Source organism: Neomonachus schauinslandi, chromosome 15 (genome assembly GCF_002201575.2).
Source record: "Neomonachus schauinslandi chromosome 15, ASM220157v2, whole genome shotgun sequence".
NCBI classification, from domain to species: domain Eukaryota; kingdom Metazoa; phylum Chordata; class Mammalia; order Carnivora; family Phocidae; genus Neomonachus; species Neomonachus schauinslandi.
Window position 1 is genome coordinate 14,643,097 of NC_058417.1, and position 21,037 is coordinate 14,664,133.

General features: G+C 39.5%; 1 protein-coding gene and 1 pseudogene across 2 annotated transcripts in view; one reads left to right on the plus strand and one right to left on the minus strand.

Moving 5' to 3' along the window:
- Nucleotides 1–21,037, minus strand: part of RPA1 (replication protein A1) — a 72,799-nt gene that overhangs the window by 35,109 nt on the left and 16,653 nt on the right. For both annotated transcript variants that reach the window (XM_044921373.1, XM_044921374.1), the window contains exons 3-5: nucleotides 20,653–20,731; nucleotides 19,676–19,784; nucleotides 5,438–5,526 (exon numbers count right to left, since the gene is read on the minus strand). In XM_044921373.1, the coding sequence (XP_044777308.1) occupies nucleotides 5,438–5,526; nucleotides 19,676–19,784; nucleotides 20,653–20,731 (277 nt within the window). The remainder of the gene's footprint in view (nucleotides 1–5,437; nucleotides 5,527–19,675; nucleotides 19,785–20,652; nucleotides 20,732–21,037) is intronic.
- LOC123326748 lies at nucleotides 253–3,065 on the plus strand (annotated as a pseudogene).

Consider the following 21,037-nt stretch of genomic DNA (forward strand, 5'->3'; position numbering starts at 1 on the left):
CTCATCATTCAGTAAACGCAAATCATAACTATAATGAGATATCACCTCACGCCTGTCAGAATGGCTAAAATCAAAAACACAAGAAACAACAAGTGTCGGCAAGAATGTGGAGAAAAAGGAACGCTCGTGCACTGTTGGTGGGAATGCAAACTGGTGCAGCCACTCTGGAAAACAGTATGGAGGTTCCTCAAAAAACGAACTACCAGGACACACACATGGAAAGGAGAGCTGGGAGGTGACCAAAGCCACATAATGTCAGTAGTTCATTCATCTGCCCAAGCCGAATGGATCGTGTGGAGTGACTGGAAGAGCAACACAAAAAACAGCTAAAGTGAGAGTGACCAGACTTATTTTGGATGCCTATTTATTAAATTATTTTAATAAGTGAAAAGCCTACTTTGCTCATGATGCTCTTCAGCAGTGCCCAGTTGGGGATATTGTGTTTCTCAAAGCCCTACCTGTCTCATGAATAAAGCACATGAAACATGAATGGGCCAAGGCCATTTTCAAAGTTGGATAAGTCACAGGTCCAGTGACTGGAAAACCCTGTGCAGTAAGCTACCTGGAAAACCCAGTCAGCTTGGAAACCACCTGCCTAACCAAAAATCTGGAAGAACTCAACAGCTCTTCAGCACAGTGGAGGATTGGAAGAAGGAGCCAAAGGGAAAGATGGATGTTTATGGAAAAAGACAAGGGGCGCCTGGGTGGCTCAGCGGTTAAGTGTCTGCCTTCGGCTCAGGTCATGATCCCAGGGTCCTGGGATCGAGTCCCGCATCGGGCTCCAGCCCTGCATCAGGCTCCCTGCTCAGCGGGAAGCCTGCTTCTCCCTCTCCCACTCCCCCTGCTTGTGTTCCTTCTCTGTGTCTCTGTCAAATAAATAAATAAAATCTTAAAAAAAAAAAGAGTCACACATTCTACCAACTGAGCCAGCCAGGCACCCCTAGGCTGTTTACTTTTATGCCGGCCAATAAATCCAACTAAGTTAACTTAAGTGACATGGTCGAATTCCTTAAAACACAATCTACTATAGCTCACTCAAAAAGAAATAGATTATCTGGATAACCCTATGTATATCTGTTAAAGCAACTGCACTGAGGTTTAAAACCTTTCTAAAAAAATATATCAGGGGCGCCTGGGTGGCTCAGTCGTTAAGCGTCTGCCTTCGGCTCAGGTCGTGATCCCAGGGTCCTGGGATCGAGCCCCGCGTAGGGCTCCCTGCTCGGCGGGAAGCCTGCTTCTCCCTCTCACACTCCCCTTGCTTGTGTTCCCTCTCTCGCTGCCTCTCTCTCTGTCAAATAAATAAATAAAATCTTTAAAAAAAAAAAAATCAGTCCCAGATGGCTTCACTGGTAAACTTTACTAAACATTTTAAGTAAGAAGTAGTAATTCTACATAAATTATTTTAGAAAATTTAAGAGGGAACACTTTCTAAATCATTCTGTGAGGCCAGGGTTACTATGATACCAAAATTAGACAAGGGTGTAAGAAAATTACAGACCAATATTCCTCATAATACAGATGTAAAAATTTCAAACAAAATCAAATCAAATCAAACTGGATTGTTAAATCAAGAGAATTCAGAAATCCAACAATATATAAAAAGTACAAATAGATCATGATGATATAACTTACCCCAGAAACCAAACTGGTTTAGCATTCAAAAATCACTGAATGTAACGCACCATTATTAACCAATAAAAAAAGAAAAACCGTATGATCATCAATAGACACAGAAAAAACATTTGACAAAATTCACCACCTATTCCTGATAAAAACCCTCAGCAAACTAGGAATTGAAAATAAACTTCATACTGATAAAAAGAATCTATGAAAAACCCACAGCTAACAAAATACTTAATGGAAAAAGACAATGTTATCTCCCTAAAATCAGGAAAAAGACAAAAATCACCAATAAAGCTAAATTTTTTTTTTTTTTTTTTTAAAGATTTTATTTACTTATTTGACAGAGAGAGACACAGCGAGAGAGGGAACACTAGCAGGGGGAGTAGGAAAGGGAGAAGCAGGCTTCTCGCGGAGCAAGGAGCCCGATGCGGGGCTCGATCCCAGGACCCTGGGATCATGACCCGAGCTGAAGGCAGACGCTTAACGACTGAGCCACCCAGGCGCCCCAAAGCTAAATATTTTTTGCTATGTATTGGCCATTTGTTTTCTCCACAGTGAACACTCTTCTTATCAAATGCCTGATGCCTGCTTTCCAACTGAGTATTTTTCCTTGGAAAAAATATTTCAATAGCAATAATAAAAAGTAATTTTCTCTTGTAAAAAATTCAGTAAATATTAGATATTAATCTTTTGTCAGTCCCATCTTTTTTTTAAAGTAAATTCTACCCCAGCGTGGGGCTCAAACTCACCACCCAAGGATCCAGTCACATGCTCTACTGACTGAGTCAGCCAGGAGCCCCTATCTTTTGTAACTATTTTATCCTAGTTTAAGTTCACACATCTTTCTATTTTTACCATGCAAAATTTTTTTATTTCAATGTAATCAAATATTCATTGTGAATTATCCCAATCTATATGCAGCCCCAATTCTATTATTTTTGATGGTTTCATTTTCTAATTTTTATTTATTTATTTATTTGAGAGAGAGCACAAGCAGGCAGAGGGGCAGGGGGAGAGGGACAAGCAAACTTCCTGCTGAGTGGGGAGCCTGATGCAGGGCTTGATCCCAGGACCCCAAGATCATGACCTGAATCGAAGTCAGATGCTTAACTGACTAAGGCACCCAGGCGCCCCTAGTTTTTTTTTTAAAAAATCTGGAATTTATTTTGGTGAACAGTGAGGCTCTAATTTTTTTTATTTTTATTTTTTAAGTAGGCTCTACACCTCACATGGGGCTCAAACTCATGACTGTGAGATTAAGAGTCACATGCTCTACTGACTGAGCCAGCCAGGTGCCCTTTTTTGTTTTTATTTATTTATTTTTAAATGTTATTTTTATTAGACTTGGTGGGGGGCAGATAAGCCATCTCCTTTTACAGAGTCAATGATTTGATGATTCTTTGCCTTTTTCTAGAACTATCATCGTCTCTTATTTAAAGTAATTGTTCTCATTTCATTGTGCTTTTTTGTATATTTTCACAAGAAAATAAAACTCATTATCACCAGATAATCACTGTTGAGAAGATTCTGAGAAGATGGCGGGGTAAGAAGTACCAGGAATCTCCCTCTTAATCTAGACTATAATTGCATTGGCGGAACCTGTCTGATATAACTATTTTGGAATTTGGGAGTCTACTGAAGGCTTGCAACTTCCAGAAGATCTGGATGGTAAACTGTGGACAATTTCAGCTCTTAGCACAGTAACAACTACCCATCCCTGGACCCTCAGCTAAGTGGCAGGCTGCAGTGCACCTGTTCCTAGAGCAGCTTGCATACTGGGGAAATGAAGTAGGCAAAAAAGACCCTGTCCTTCAAATATTGGGGATCTGTGCTCTAAAAGCTGCTTTTGATCACAGAGGTGCAAACAAAGAGGCGGGTGGCCACTGTTGTTGCACTTTATTTAATAAAAATATAAAATAAATAAAAATAAAAGGCACCAGGGACATAAAAAGAATAAACAAATATGGTCTCTACCTTCATGGAGTTTACTCATTGCCTCGCAATAACCACAGAAATTATTCTAAAGACTATTGGTGTGTTGAGTGCTATCAAAAGAGTACAGATTATATGCTTTACATTTTTTATTTTATTAGTTTTTAAAGATTTTTATTTATTTATTTTTTAAAATATTCAGGTTTTTTTTTTTTTTTAAGATTTTATTTATTTATTCATGAGAGACAGAGAGAGAGGCAGAGGGAGAAGCAGGCTCCCAAGGAGCAGGGAGCCCGATGCGGGACTCGATCCCAGGACGCTGGGATCATGACCTGAGCCGAAGGCAGACGCTTAACCATCTGAGCCACCCAGGCGCCCAAGATTTTATTTTTAAGTAATCTCTACACCCAATGTGGGGCTCAAACTCACAACCTCAAGATAAAGAGCTGCATGTTCTATTGACTAAGCCAGCCAGGAGCCCTTGCTTTACATTATTTTTTTTAAGATTTTTTTTTTAATTGAGTAAACTCTACCCTCAACATAGAACTCAAACTTAAGACCCTGAGATCAAGAATCACATGTTCTACTGACTGAGCCAAGCAGGTGCCCCTTGCTTTACATTTTCTAAAAACAAAAACAAACAAAACCAAAAATGTGCATTTAAGAAAGCACATTTCTCATTAACATTACTTCTATATATTGGCTTCTTTTTCAAGTTTTTTTTATTTAAGTAATCTCTACACCCAACATGGGACTCAAACTCACGACCCCGAGATCAAAAGTTACACACTCCTCCAACTAAGCCAGCCAGGTGCCCCTATGTATTTATTTTTAATCTATTGTAAGTGGGATCTTTTTCCATTATATTCTCTAATTTTTCCTCCTTTCCTAATGTGAGCTTGTGATATTGTGATATAACAAGTATTTTTTTGGCCTTCATCCATGGTTTCTGGCACAGAGCTCTTAAAACCCTTATAATTTCCTAAGTGGTAGGAGGAAGCCCATTTCAACCACACCTGAGTGTCAGTGAGGTGACTTTTGGAAAGCCCCTAAGGATGGGGATGATTGTCAGGGGAACCAACCATGTGATTAGAGTTGGAACTTTCAGCACCGACCCATCACCTCTAAGGAGAGAAGAGGGATTAGAGATTGAACCAATCACCAATGATCAATGATTATTAAATCATGCCTAACTAAGGATGGGGTTTGGGAACTTCTGTTGGTGAAGACATGGAAGTGCTGGGAGGACAGTGTACCCCGAGAGAGTACAGAAACTCTGCACCCCTTCCCACATACCTTGCCCAGTACCTCTTCCACCTGGCTGCTCTCTGAGTTCTGTGAGCCACTCTAGCTCATTAATCTAATCGAACCTGAGGAGGGGGTTGTGGGAACTCCAATTTACAGCCAGTTAGTCAGAAGCGCAAGTAACTACCTAGGACTTTTGACTGGCTTCGGAACTGGGGTTTGGGGTGGCAGAGGGGTACGGAGGCAGCCTTGTGGGACTCAGTCTTTACCTAAGGAATCTGATGCTAACTTCAGATAGATAGCATCAGAACTAAACTGAATCGTAGGACAACCAGCCAGTGTTCATGGAGAATTAGAGAATTGCTTAGTGTAGGATAAACCCCATACTTCTGGTGACAGATAAGCCAAAAGTATGAAAGAAGTTGTATGCAGAGAAAAACAGAGAAGAGGGTTTTCCTTCAGAGTCCTACCATTATTTCCTTAGCGCTGAAAACGCTGAAAGATTAACCTGGTTCCTAAACCCCCAAATCACTAGTCTTGGTAAGACCAATAAATCAAACTGAACCCAAAAGGTAGAATTCTGGATCTATAAAGAGGTATTCAATTGAGAGCTACAACCTATAAAAAAGCATTTTACCTTCATTATAGGGCACGGGATTGCCAATCTTTAATCCAACTGCTTCAGCAGATTTCAAAATGTCTAACTCCATCAAAATAACTACTCTCCTATGAAGGCAAAGGAATAGAAACAAGTTAGAAAAAATCAATTCAGAAGCCCTTCAAATGACAAGCTACTTAAAAAAAGCTTTCCCCCATAATCATTTTGATAAAACTATTTCCGTTTGTCAATGGGTTTTCATTACTGAATAACTTGAGAAAGATATGATATCAATTCCTATGTAAATATTTCCCTTAATCTTTCACTGCATCATTATCAAGGCTTTTTATGATTGCAGGGTTTTCATTTTCCATCTAGTCCTTTAATTAAAATTTAGTGTCCTTACCACAAACCCTATCTTCAAGGAGCAAATGACACGATCAGAATTTAGATTACTAAACACAATAATATATGGCACAACAAAAGATGATGTTTTCAGAAACATATACTTACCTAAACAATTACCTTTTCCCAGTGAAAAACATTACGCCTGTAGCTATTTTTTAATATAATTATTATCTAACAACTTACAGTTCTTTCATCTACCTTTAACTCTGATTAAAACCTTTCAATAACTTCCCAAGAACCTTAGGCCAAAAATAAGACCTTTCACACACAGCCTATAAGGCTCTGTGTGGTCTGGCCTTGCCAATCTCTCTCCAGCTCATCTCATACCACTTCCCTGAGATGCTCTGCTCTCCGGCCATTCTGTCTGCTTTCAGTTCCTGGTATGTGCCATGCTCTCTCCTGCCACAAAGCCTTTGTACCTGCTGCTCACTGACTGGTATGGCCTTCTCTTATTCTGCCCTCAGCTAGTACTCATTTTGCTCTCATTTCAAACATCACTTCTTCAAGAGACACTTCCTTCATCTTTAGTTTAGACTGGGTTTCTGTTATACTTTTCTCTACAGCCATGACTTCTTTCCTTTACATCACTTCTCTCAGGTTTAATATACATTAATACAGAATTATGAACATAGATTTTAATTGTGCTCATCATTTAACTATTCATTTATATATATTTTATACACTCTTCATTTCATTATTATCGATCTCTACCAGATAGCACTTTCAACGAGAGTAGGTGGCCTCCAGGTATCCACAGCTATTGTTCAATACATACTTGAATGAGAATGTCATGATCACATGTGTATTTGAAAAAGAACTGAAACTTGAAGAAGGAATTTGAGGGGAACACACTGGAAGCAGGGAGACCAAAAGATGGTAGCCTGTAGTAGGGTCATGGCAATGGTGATAAAAAGAAGTGGATGGTTTAAAGCAATATATTTTTAGGATTTTATTTATTTCTTTGAGAGACAGAGAGAGCGTGTGCACAAGCAGGGGAAGGGCAGGACAGGGAAAGAGAGAATCTCAAGCAGATTCTGCACCAAACACGGAGCCCGATTTGGGGCCCGATCCCACAACCCCAAGACCATGATCCAAGCCAAAATCAAGAGTCAGACACTCAACCAACTGAGCCAACCAGGCACCCCTGGAGCAATATTTAAGCAATAACAAACGCAACTTCATCATGTTGTATTCTTCAAATGGTCTGATTGCTATATTTTGAGTTTTTATATATAACTGATGAGTTTGTGCTACCTTTATCAGGCTTTCATATCAAAGTTATATTACTTTAATAAAAGAAGCTTGAAACTATCTATTCCTGACAATTAGATATAGATTCCCTATAAAAACTACCTGATAGAAATTTAGTGGTAGATATTTAACTACCTTCCAAAATTATCCAAATTACTCCAGGCTTATCAATCATTTAGCATGGCTAAATAGCAAAATCTAAGAGAAAATAGGCTCAAAAAATTAATTTTATCTTTTAATATATATATCCTACATAAAACATTAGCGAGATGAATCCAGCAGCACATCAAAGGAACATACCAATATCTACTTACAGAAAACACAGATGACAGGGGGGACACATTACAACTTTACAGAGATACAATCAGCAAAATCCAGACTATGGGAAACTGCATGAGGCTAAAGGGCAAATGACCTGGTTTCTATTTTTAATTTTTATTTTTTTTAAAGATTTTATTTATTTATTTCAGAGAGAGAGAGAGAGAGAGAGAGAGAGAAGCAGACTCCCCGTGGAGCAGGGAGCCCAATGTGGGGTTTAAGCCCAGGACTCTGGGATCATGTCCTGAGCCAAAGGCAGATGCTTAACTGATTGAGACACCCAGGTGCCCTGACCTGGCTTCTTTAACAAATAAACAGTAAAGTGTTAACTAACTGGAATTTAAGCAAAAACTTGAAACTACAAAAACAGTAAGGGTGAAAAAAGATATACTGGAGGAACCTACAGAGACAAATAGACTTTTTTCTTATTTATGTGAGAGACAGATTGAGAGAACGAGTGGAGGGAGGGGCAGAGAGGAAAGCAGACTCCCCGAAGAGCAGGGAGTCCAACGCAAGACTCGATCCCAGGACTCTGGGATCATGACCCGAGCCAAAGGCAGACGCCCAACCGACTGAGCCACCCAGGCGCCCCCAGATACAAAGAGACTTAAAAGAAGTATCAACCTACTACAGTGTGAACTTTATTTTGGATCCTGATTCAGATAAAATTCTCTCTCTCTCACACACACACACACACACACGCACACACACACAAATAACTGGAAACAGAACGCTGACAGGATATTTAATATTTCAGGTGTAAAATGGTATTTTATTTTATTTTATTTTTTTAATGGTATTTAAAAAAAAAAAAAAAAGAGTTATCTTTTGGGTGCCTGGCTGGCTCAGTCAATAAAGCATATGACTCTTAATCTCAGGGCTGTGACTTCAAGCATGGAGACTACTTTAGAAAAATGATTAGATTAAATAAAATAAATAAATAAAAATGTTATCTTCTAAAGATATATACTAAGATATTTATGGATGAAATAATACGATGTCTGAGACTTGCTTCAAAATTATAGAAGAGGGTAGACGTAGAAGGGATATAGTATAAATAAGATCTGTATCAGGTGATAATTTGAAGCTGGATATTGGGATATATGGGAAGTCATATATATACCATATGTTTTTTTAGATTTTTTATTTAAGTTCAATTTAATTAACATATACTGTATTACTAGTTTCAGGGGTAGAATTTAGTGATTCATCAGTTGCATATAACACCCAGTGCTCATTACATCCAGTCTCTCTTTAATGCCCATCACCCATTTATCCTATCCCCCCACCCAACTCCCCTCCAGCAACCCTCAGTTCCCATACCATATTCTTTTTTTTTTTTTTAAAGATTTTATTTATTCATTTAACAGAGAGAGCTCACACAAGCAAGGGGAAGGCAGGCAGAGGGAGAGGGAGAAGCAGGCTCCCCGCCAAGCAGGGAGCCCGATGCAGGACTCGATCCCAGGACTCCAGAATCATCACCTAAGACAAAGGTAGTCGCTTAAACCACTGAGCCACCCAAGTACCCCTCCATACCATATTCTTGAATGCAAAGACTTAGTATCAAATACTATATAAATTTAATGCAATTTCTTGCATTCCAGTGAGACTTTTATCTTCTTCAACTTGACTTTATAACTCTGGAATTCATATGGAAGAATAAAGAGAAGAGCTGCCAAGAAAATTTTGGGGGAAAATGGTAAAAGAAGACCTCACCTGTAAATTACTAAACTATTCTACAGATGATACTTTAACTGAAAATACTACGACAGATTTAATTACCTATGTTGGTGAGAACATGAAGAAACTGGAACCCTCATACATTGCTAGTGGGGATATAAATTGGTAGCCACTTTGGAAAATAGTCTGGTACTTCTTCAGAAATTTAATCTTAGGGGTGCCTGGGTGGCTCAGTCGTTAAGTGTCTGCCTTTGGCTCAGGTCATGATCCCAAGGTCCTGGGATCGAGCCCCACATGAGGCTCCCTGCTCGGCGGGAACCCTGTTTCTCCCTCTCCCATTCCCTCTGCTTGTGTTCCCTCTCTCGCTGTGTCTCTCTCTCAAATAAATAAATACTTAAAAAAAAATTTAATCTTAAAGTTACGATATGACCCACAATTCCACTCCTAAATATATACATATATAAAATGGAAGATGTCCACACAAAAACTTATACCCAAATGTCCACAGCGTTATTCTTAATAGCAAAAAGATAGAAACCCAAATGTCCAAACAAATGGATAAACAAAATGTGACATACTCATACAACAGAATATTATTTGGCCATACAAAGGAATGACGTACTGGTAGATGCCACAACATGGATAAACCTTGAAAACATGTTACGTTAAAGGGGCGAGTCACGAGGGACCACACATTTTATGATTTCGTTTATATGAAATGTCTAGAATAAGCAATCTAGAGAGACAGAAAATAGATTAGTAGTTGTCTAGGGCTAGAAAGAATGGGGAGTTTAGGGGTGACAGCTGAAGGGTACAGGGTTTATTTTGGGGATGATGAAATATTCTAAAATTAATTGTGGTAATGACTGAACAACTCTGTCAATATATTAAAAAACCATTTTACACTTTAAATGGATGAATTATAGCTGATTGTGAATTATATCTCAATAAAGCTGTTACTAAAAACAAAACAAAACAAAACTATGGCACTGACCATTATCAACAATAGCCAAACTATGGAAAGAGCCCAAATGTCCATCAACTGATGAATGGATAAAGATGTGGTATATACACACAATGAAATATTACTCAGCCATCAAAAAGAATGAAATCTTGCCATTTGCAAAGATGTAGATGGAGCTAGAGTGTATTATGCTAAACAAAATAAGTCAGTCAGAGAAAGAAAACACCATATGACTTCACTCATACGTGGAATTTAAGAAACAAAACAGATGGACATATGGAAAAGAAAAAAGAAAAAAAAGAGAGGGAAGCAAACCATAAGAGACTCTTAAGTAGAGAGAACAAACTGAAGGTAGAAGGAGGGAGGTGGGTGGGGGGTGGGCATTAAGGAGGATGAGCACTAGGTGTTACATGTAAGTGATGAATCACTAAATTCTACTCCTGAAGCCAGTATACACTACATGTTAACTAACTAGAATGAATTTATTTATTTTATTTATTTGAGACCAAAAGAGAGAAAGCGAGTGCGATCAAAGGGGAGGGACAAAGGGAGAGGGAGAAGCAGACTCCCTGCTGAGCAGGGAGCCCCACGCAGGGCTTGATCCCAGGACCCTAGGACCATGACCTGAGGTGAAGGCCAGCATTTAATTGACTGAGGCACCCAGAATTTAAATAAAAATTTGAAACAAACAAAAAAAGAAATACTAAATGAATTTTGCAAGGTTGCTAAAACAATGTGACTGTATCAGGGCCGCCTGGGTGGCTCAGTTGGTTAACCATCCAACTCCTGATTTTGGCTCAGGTCATGATCTCAGGGTCCTGGGATGGAGCCCCACGTTGGGCTCTGCGCTCAGTGGGGAGGTCTGCTTCTCCCTCTCACTCTCCCTCTGTGCTCTCTCTCTCTCCCCTCTCAAATAAATCAATAAAATCTTAAAAAAAAAAAAAAAAGAACTACAGTCAATGAGTATATAAAAAGACACTTTAGGGGCGCCTGGGTGGCTCAGTTGGTTAAGCGTCTGCCTTCGGCTCAGGTCATGATCTCAGGGTCCTGGGATCGAGCCCTTCATTGGGCTCCCTGCTCCATGGAAAGCCTGCTTCTCCCTCTTCCACTCCCCCTGCTTGTGTTCCCTCTCTCGCTGTGTCTTCCTCTGTCAAATAAATAAATAAAATCTTTTAAAAAATAAATTAATTAATTAAATAAAAAGACACTTTACATCACTAGGGAAATATAAATTAAAATAATGATGATTAACAATTATTCGTAAAAATTAGTAGTATCCAGTATGTTAACAAGGTTAAGGAGAAAGTTTTGTTTTGTTTTGTTTTAAATATCAGCTTTTTGAGATATCACACACATGCCACTCCACTTCCCCACCCCTGGGGAACCACTAATCTGTTTCTTTGGATTTGCTTATTCAGAAACAAGCACTCTTACACAAAGTTAATGAGTATATTAACTTGTAGATTTTCTGTAAGACATGTCCTTTGATCCCCATGATACTAATTCAAGGAATCTGCTCTTCAGAAATAATACCATAAAGGGCGCCTGGGTGGCTCAGTTGGTTAAGCGACTGCTTTCGGCTCAGGTCATGATCCTGGAGTCCCTGGATCGAGTCCCGCATCGGGCTCTCTGCTCGGCAGGGAGCCTGCTTCTCCCTCTGACCCTCCCCCCTCTCATGTGCTCTCTCTCTCTCATTCTCTCTGTCTCAAATAAATAAAATCTTTAAAAAAATAATAATAATACCATAAGCACATAAAGATAAACGTGCAAGAATGAATGCTGAAGCCATTTGGAATAAGTCTAAATGACCATCAAAAAAGTAAAGGGTAAATAAATTTGTACATACATACACAGGTTCTCAACAGAAGAAAGAAAGAATACAAGACATGCCACCATTCTGAGGTGGTAGAATAAAACAAAGCCCATGGGAGTGAAATTCTATCCCTGATTGGAGAATGAAGCCTAAGTTTTTGTACTCGACAGCTGAGCAAAGCTCTCCACCCTCTCCCATAACCATACCTTAGAAGACAGGAAAATGGATGGAAAGCACCACTCAAACACTCAAAGGTAGCCTGGAGTGGAAGATAACAGGTCCCATGTGGGAAGGTTGGCAAGGAGATGTACCTAGGCTAAACTATGTCAGAGCAAATATGAAGTCTGTCAGAACTATCCACATCAAGCATGAACAAGATAAAAAGAAATGACACAGCAACAATGCAACATATAAAAGTGTATAAAAATAAAAGGAACAAAGAAGGCAGAGACAATTAAAGAATCCGATCTAGAAGAACGCATAAGCCAAGAAAGGGAATAATACTTTCCAAGAGTGGTTTGAGAAATAAGACTAAAAATTTAATAAAATAAAACTCAAAAGATGAGATAAAACAAGAGATTGAGAAGAAAAAAGGAGCTTGAGGGGTGCCTGGGTGGCTCACATGGTTAAGTGTCTGCCTTCGGCTCGGGTCGTGATCCTGGGGTCCTAGGATCGAGTCCCGCATCGGGCTCCCTGCTGAGCGGGGAGCCTGCTTCTCCCTCTACCTCTGCCTCTCTCTCTCTCTCTCTGACTCTCATGAATAAATAAATAAAACATTAAAAAAAGAAAAAAGAAAAAGAGAGCTTGAGAAGTTAAGACAAAAATAGAACAACAGTAATACCATTATACATCTAACACTCAAACATTATAAACATCAAAAAACACCAGGAGAAAGGCAAAAACTGAACTACTATTATGTTGGAAAATCTTGACTTAATCCAATGTATGCATTAGAAAAAAAGACTAAAGCAAACTGAAGACACAAAGGGAGGACAGTTATCCACAATATAAGTATAAATTAAAGCTCAAATGAAACAAAAAATAGCATTAAGGAATAGAATCTGCAGACTGAAAAGCATACCATATACCAGGAAAAAAAAATGGTAATAACAATTGACGTTAAGACACAGCCTGGTTAAGTCACTGAACCTGAAACATAACCAAAGAATTTTTCCATTTAATCCACAGAACCTATTCAAGTTTCATCAACTATCTAAATGATGTCCTCATTAGCAAAAAGGATCTAGTACAGGATCACTTGTTATATTTAATTACCAATCTCTCAAGATTCCTTCAATCTGGAATAGTCTCTCAGTGTACACAACTTTTTTACTTTCATGCTTGAGATTTGAAAATCAAAGGTCACTGGGACGCCTGGGTGACTCAGTTAAACGTCTGACTCCTGATTTCAGCTCAGGTTGTTATCTCGGGAGTCCTGGGATCAAGCCCCATGTTGGGGTCCATGTTCAGCGGAGAGTCTGCTCCCTCCCTGGCTCATATTCTCTCTCTCAAATAAGTAAATAAATCTTGAAAGAAAGAAAAAGAAAGAAAGAGAGAGAGAAAGAAAGAAAGAAAGAAAGAAAGAAAGAAAGAAAGAAAGAAAGAAAGAAAGAGAAAAAAATCAGAGGTCACTTACTTTGTAGAATGTCCCTTAATTTACCTGAGGCCTCCTCATGATTAGATACAGAGTATGCATCCTTGGCAAAAGTATAATATTAGTGATGCTGTGTTCTTCTCATTGCATCCTATCAGGTAATAAATACACATTTTCTATTTGTCCCATTGCTGGTAATGTTAACCCTAATCACTGCAGTAAGGTGCTGTCTGCCAGGTTCCTCCACTATAAAGTTGTCTCTGCTCCTTTTACAATTAGTAATTATGTTGTGGGTAGGAACTTTAACTCCATAAATAACTTGTTACTCTGCAAACTTCACCCGTTTCAGCATCTGTGGTAGACTGAATGGCCCCCCAGAAGATATCCACCTCCTAACCCCTGGAACCTGTGAATGGGACAACAAGGGACTTTGCAAATGTGATTAAGTTAAGGACTGAAATGTCAAGATTATCCTGGATCCTCTGCTAGGCCCTAAAAGCAACCACATGTATCCCTGTAAGAGGGAGGCAGATCTGACACAGACAGGAGGCAATGGGTCCATGGAGGCAGAGACTGGACTGACGCAGTGAAAAGCCAAGGAATGCTAACAACCACCAGAAGCTGGAAGAGGAAAAGAATGGATCCTTCTCTAGAGCTTCCAGAGGGAGCATGCCCCTGTCAACACCATGATCTCAGCCCAGTGAAACTGATTTCAACTTCTGACCTCCAGGCGAATAACTTCTGCTGATTTAAACCACCAAGTCTGGGGCGCCTGGGTGGCTCAGGGTTAAGCGTCTGCCTTCGGCTCAGGTCCTGCATCGGGCTCCCTGTTCTGCAGGAAGCCTGCTTCTCCCTCTCCCACTCCCCTGCTTGTCCTCTCTGTCAAATAAATAAAATATATTTTTTAAATTTTTTAAAAGATTTTATTTATTTGAGAGAAAGAGCGAGTGAGAGAGAGAGAGAGCTCATGAGCAGGGGGAGAGGGAGAAGCAGGCTCCCTGCTAGGCGGGGAGCCTGCTTCTCCCTCTGCTGCTGCCTCTCTCTATCTCTCTCTCTGACTCTCATGAATAAATAAATTAAAAAAAAAAATTTTAAAACCACCACCACCACCACCACCAAGTTTGTGTTCCTTTGTTAGAGCAGCCACAGCACCCACTGACGTTCCCTGCATAAACTAACCCTGTGCTGGTTACCAAAGGGCAATTTTCTAATTCCGTCATTCCTTCCACATTTGTTAGATGGCACTCTATCTTAAGAAAAACCCCATGTATTCATTTATTCACTATGGACTTATGAACTCTTATTGTATTTAACAGGTTCCCGTTTTTATTATGGTTTATAAATTGCCTTAGATTTGGCAAGTGTAAGATTCTGCAAGCCAGTTTTTCTGTCCTTTTGACAGGATCCCATCTCCCTTTGAGCACTTCCTTACCATCTGACACATTAAGATATTCCAAGCTCATCTTGTAATTTCCAAGCCTGTAACAAGCCATCCTCCAAGAAGCCCTGTTCTTTTGAGTGTGAAATGGCATTCAGAAACCAAGATCTGGTGCTAAGGGGGCTCAGAGCTATTGGGGTGTTGCTGCTCCAAAGCCCTCTCAGTAGAGAGATCTAGGGAATACACACACACACACCACACAATGTATGTATACTCATACACCAACCAGATCTGAACAGACATTTTTCCAAAGAAGACATAAAGCTAGCTAACAGGTACATGAAAAGATACTTTACATCATTAATCAGGGAAATGCAAATCAAAACCACAACGAGATATCACTCTCGCAAATCAAAACCACAACAAGATATCACTTCACATCTGTTAGAATGGTTATTATTCAAAAAACTAGAAATAACAGATGTTGGCAAGGATATGGAGAAAAGGGAACCCTTGTGCACTGTTGGTGGAAATGTGAATTGGTGTGGCCACTATGGAAAACAGTATGGAGATTCCTCAAAAAATTAAAAATCAAACTACCATAAGATCCAGCAATTCCACTTCTGGGTATTCATCCGAAGAAAACAAAAGTACTAACTCGAAAAGATCTATGCACCCCCATGTTCACTGCAGCACTATTTACAAGAGTCAGCATATGGAAACAACTTAAATGTCCACCAATAGATAAATGGATAGAGAAATTGTGACACAGAGCCACCTGGGTGGCTCAGCTGGTTAAGCATCTGCCTTCGGCTCAGGTCATGATCCTGGGTCCTAGGATCGAGTCCCTCTCCCTCTGCCCCTCCCCCCCGCTCATGGCATACTCTCTCTCTAATAAATAAATAAATAAAATCTTTTAAAAAAGGAAATTCTCTCTCACACACAATTATTCAGCCATAAAAAAGAATGGAGTCTTGCCATTTGTGAAAATATGGATGGACTTCCAGGGCATTATGCTAAGTCAGACAGAGAAGGGCAATTACCCTATGATCTCTCTTATATGTGGAAATAAATAACAAGCTCATAGATACAGAGAACAAACACACTGGTGGTTGTTAAAGGCGAAGGAGTAAGAGGTGGGAGAAATGGGAGAACTATTTTTGTATTTAGCTTAAATAAATTGAGTTAAAATAAGATATAATAAAACAAGGTAAAAAAGAACTATTGATTGACTGATTGATTTAGTAGGCTCCACACCCAGCATGGAGCCCAACATAGGGCTCAAACTCACAACCCTGAGTCAAGACCTGAGCTGAGATCAAGAGTCAGACACTCAACCGACTGAGCCACCTGGGCACTCCAATAAAATATAATTTTAAAACCCCAAACTAAATGTTTATATCTATATCTATCTATCTATCAAAAACCTTGAGTTTACTCTGAAACCTTCAATTATAATCCAGAATCACAGACCTCTCCCTTGGCTAGCTCCCAGAGCCTTCAACATATTTATTAGATCAATTCCCCTCATAGGTAATCAATCTCCTGTCACCACCTGCCACTGCTATACACATGGACACTATCCTCCAAATGCTCAAATTCCAAACCCAGTTCTAAGACCACTATCACCCTATTACAAACAAGCACCCTCCTCTCCCCCAACAACCTGTTGCTGTGCCGGATCCCCACAACACCCCCAGATTCCTTCATCCCTTGCTCAGGATCCAACAGCCATACAGACTCTTGCCTCACCCTACTCAGGCTCTGACAACCCATTCTGGACTGTAGCCACCCTCTCCCCATGTGTTCTCCTTACCTGGTCTCCAACCCCCTGTCCAGCCCACGAAGATACCTTCCTCACTTTGGGCTAACACCTGGTTCCGGGCCATCACCACCACCACCACCACCCCTCCCTTGTAAACATCTATCTTGCTTGGCCCCACCTAATGGCTGAGGACTGAATTACTCAGGAAGGAAGAGAGCAGTAACAATATATATACTGTCATTCCACTATCAAAATTATTTCTATTTATCCACCAATTATTGATAAATACGCACTGTGAGATATCGGGAATGATGCTCACTAAATCATAATATGGTTATTTCTGGGTTGTATGAATTTTAGACAATTTTTTCCTTTTTTGTACCTTTTATTGCACTGCTTGAATCGATGATTGTGTGTGTCATTTTTATTAAAATACTCATATTCCCTAAAAATTTGAATACACAAAGAGGTACAAATATATTCTAAGAAGCACTGGTGAAAAATTTTGAATAGTGAAATGCTATATAATATTAAATGTTAACTATATTATGGTAAATCTATACAATGACATACTAAGTAATATATGACATAGAGGGGGGATGCCTGGGTGGCTCAGTCGGTTAAGCATCTGCCTTTGGCTCAGGTCATAATCCCAGGGTTCCGGGATCGAGTCCTGTATCGGGCTCCTTGCTCAGCAGGGAGCCTGCTTCTTCCTCTGCCTACTCTGCCTGCCGCCCCCCCCCCCCGCCAAATTTTATATATATATACGACATAGAGGTTTATCTAGGGACATGTAAAAATGACCATTAAAAAAGAGTATTATAAAACCATATTATGAATTTTTTAAAGGAAAATACAAATTTGTAAGTACTCACATTTATAGAAAAATTCTGGAAGGATAACAACAAGATTTTTTTTTTTTAAGATTTTATTTATTTGACAGAGAGAGACACAGTGAGAGAGGGAACACAAGCAGGAGGAGTGGGAGAGGGAGAAGCAGGCTCCCGGCCGAGCAGGGAGCCCGATGCGGGGCTCGATCCCAGGACCCTGGAATCATGACCTGAGCCGAAGGCAGACGCTTAACGACTGAGCCACCCAGGCGCCCCTAATAACAAGATTTTTAAGAATAGTTATTTGTAGGCAGGCAAATTACAGTTACTTTTGTGTATGTGAGCTTTGTTGTTGTTGTTGTTGTTGTTTTTTAAGTAAGCTCCACACCCAATGTGGGGCTAGAACTCACAACCCTAAAACCCTTCTTCATTTGAGTTTTATAATTTATGTATATATTACTTGTATAATAAAAGTTGTTTTACAAAACACAATGACAAGGACACAAAATTCTGTCAGGGTGAAGATCCTACTACACGATATAGAGAACTGTCAACCTAGAATTCTACACCTAGTTAAACTCATTTAACTGAGAATGAAACAGACATTTTTAGATGACAGATTTTTATCATTCACAAACCTTCCGTATAAGAGCTGCTAAAAGAGGGGCGCCTGGGTGGCTCAGTCGTTAAGCGTCTGCCTTCGGCTCAGGTCGTGATCCCAGGGTGCTGGGATCAAGCCCCGCATCGGGCTCCCTGCTCAGCTGGGAGCCTGCCTCTCCCTCTCCCATTCCCCCGCTTGTGTTCCCTCTCTCACTGTGTCTCTCTCTGTCAAATAAATAAATAAAATCTAAAAAAAAAAAAAAAGCTGCTAAAAGATACTCTTCAGGAAAATGAGAACTGAACTAAAAAGAAAGGAGTGTGATAAAGGAGACAAAGGGAGACTTTATGGGTAAGTCTAAGTAATTGCTGTCTATATAGAGAATATACTAATTCAAGGAAATAAAAACAAAGTTGAGCTAAAACACTGAACATTGATCATTTTGAGACCTTTGCTTTATTTGAAAGGATTGTAAAAATACAGACCTATTTTAGAATATCTGTTAATTCACATATGGGGTTTTTTAAATGTGAGAATATCCGCAAAACAAAACAAAAACACAGCACAAATATATTTCAAACCGGTAGAGGAAAAAAAAATTAAGGAAAAAATCAATCCAAGGCAAGAAAAAATAAAGCAAAAACATGGTAAAAACACAAAAATTAGAAAAAAAAATCAATAATAAATTAAGCAGCATAAACTCACCAACTAAATCTCAAACTGATTTCTAAAATCATATGCTGTTTATAAAAGACATCCAAGGTTAAGAACAGAGAAGCTGGGGCGCCTGGGTGGCTCAGTTAGTTAAGCGACTGCCTTCGGCCCAGGTCATGATCCTGGAGTCCCGGGATCGAGTCCCGCATCGGGCTCCCTGCTCAGCAGGGAGTCTGCTTCTCCCTCTGACCCTCCCCCCTCTCACGCTCTCTCTCTCTATCTCATTCTCTCTCAAATAAATAAATAAAATCTTAAAAAAAAAAAAAAAAAAAGAACAGAGAAGCTGAAAGTTAAAAGAAGGACAACGATACAGCAAACAAATATAAAGCAAAACTACAGATAATACTGTAACATACACTGACATACCCTTCTTAAGAGGGGAATTCTCGCTACATTTGTTTCCCATGTGTTCTGTGATTGGAAATAAAAAGCTTAAAAGCCTCTCCCCAACAAAAAATGTCCTATTTTAGCAACAGTTACCCAGAAATAACAGTGCTGCTCACCACTGCACCTCGAGCGTGTAGCATCTGTCAGTACTCAGCATACTCTATATAGGCTGAATAAAGTTTACCATGAAACATTCAAGATGGCAAAAACGGGGCAGCCTTACATAATTAATTACATCAGTTTTGCTCTTAAAAGTAACCCCTTTTCATTAACACATACTTCAAAAGAATCTTAAAACAGTGCTTCTGAAGAAATTAGAAATAAAAGTTCTGCATTCTGCTTTAATCTCCTGCTTTGAAATTTCCAATCTGTTTCCATATTTCTCTTCCTTTGGTGCCATGTTTTAGTCACCCGAGTTCAAATCTCATGTAAATTCTTAGCTGAAAGCTCATCATCGTCTTTGATTCCTACATGAATTTTGGCATCCAATGGATTTCTCTGTTGAAAAATTAGTCCCCATTCTACAACACAATAAAACCAAAGAAAACCCCCCAAAACAAAGAAAAACACCACATACCTTCCATCTTTCAGAGTGTTAACAATGAATCGGTTAATCTGGCAAATACAATTGCTAGACAATTGTTCCTCCTCCACCAGAGGGTTCAACTGTGTTGCCAACATGAAAGCTGAAAAGCACAGAGATTACTTTAGTCCCCACAACATTTCAGTCATGACAATCTGAAAGCTGATCACACCTGGACTAGCAAAGGAAAACAATGCCTTGAATATGTTCCTGAAATTAAAACGACTCAGATTCTGCATAGTGAAAAACAATATAATTTACTGCGTTAAACATCTGCTGGTACTTTGAAATGTATTTCTTAAAGTGCCCAAAATAATTTTTTCCATCATTCAGGTTTCATGACAAAGACCAAAAAGTCTTTTCTATGTTCTTCACCTTGTGACTAGAGATAGCAAGCAATATTCTGCAAATTCTCTTTCTCCCTTGTAAAGTTTACAACACAGAAATAAATCCCCCAAAAGGCAAGTATAAGACAGCTAACCCATTATATTCACTAAATGTCAATACCATCCTGAGGGAAATTAATCAAAGAAAACAGAGCACCAGTTAGAGAAAATTAATTAAGCCAAGTGGCAGCTTTCCACTAGATCTAGTCTATTGTTAGAATGCTCTCTGCCGGGCGCCTGGGTGGCTCAGTTGTTAAGCGGCAGCCTTCGGCGCAGGTCATGATCCCAGAGTCTGGGGATCAAGTCCCACATCGGGGTCCCTGCTCAGCGGGAAGCCTGCTTCTCCCTCTCCCACTCCCCCGCTTGTGTTCCTGCTCTCGCTGTCTCTGTCTCTGTCAAATAAATAAATAAATAAAATCTTTAAAAGAAAAAAAGAATGCTCTCTGCCAGCCGTAATTCTGTGTGAATGAAGTGCACGGCCAAGCAAATGTACATTTCCGAAATGCCCCAAATTACTGCAATCAAAGTGCTGGGTGTTCTTTTATTATTTAAATGCAAATTCCTAGATTTATACACCATACTTACAGGATAGAGTGTTCAATCCATCACTCATAAGCAGTCGATAACGGGGTGGACTATTCCCTGTAATAATGGGACGGATGTTCTAGGATAGAAAACTTGATTCATTAGTCGGGTTGTCTTCCCAGTCCCAGGGATAAGTAAACTTAAATGGCAGGAGAGTGGGTTTGCCATTAGTTCAACAAACACTGAACTGCTCGCCCATTCTCTTGACACCTAAATCTAAGCAAAAGAAAATTGGATTTGATGATTTTCCAACCACCGTCTCTGTATTAACATTATTAAACACAACATAGTCGAGAATAAAATGAGTTTCAATTCTCTTCTGTTCTCTCTCAACTCAAATTTGATTAAAAATTAATTTTAAAAAAGATACGACAAGGCACCTAAT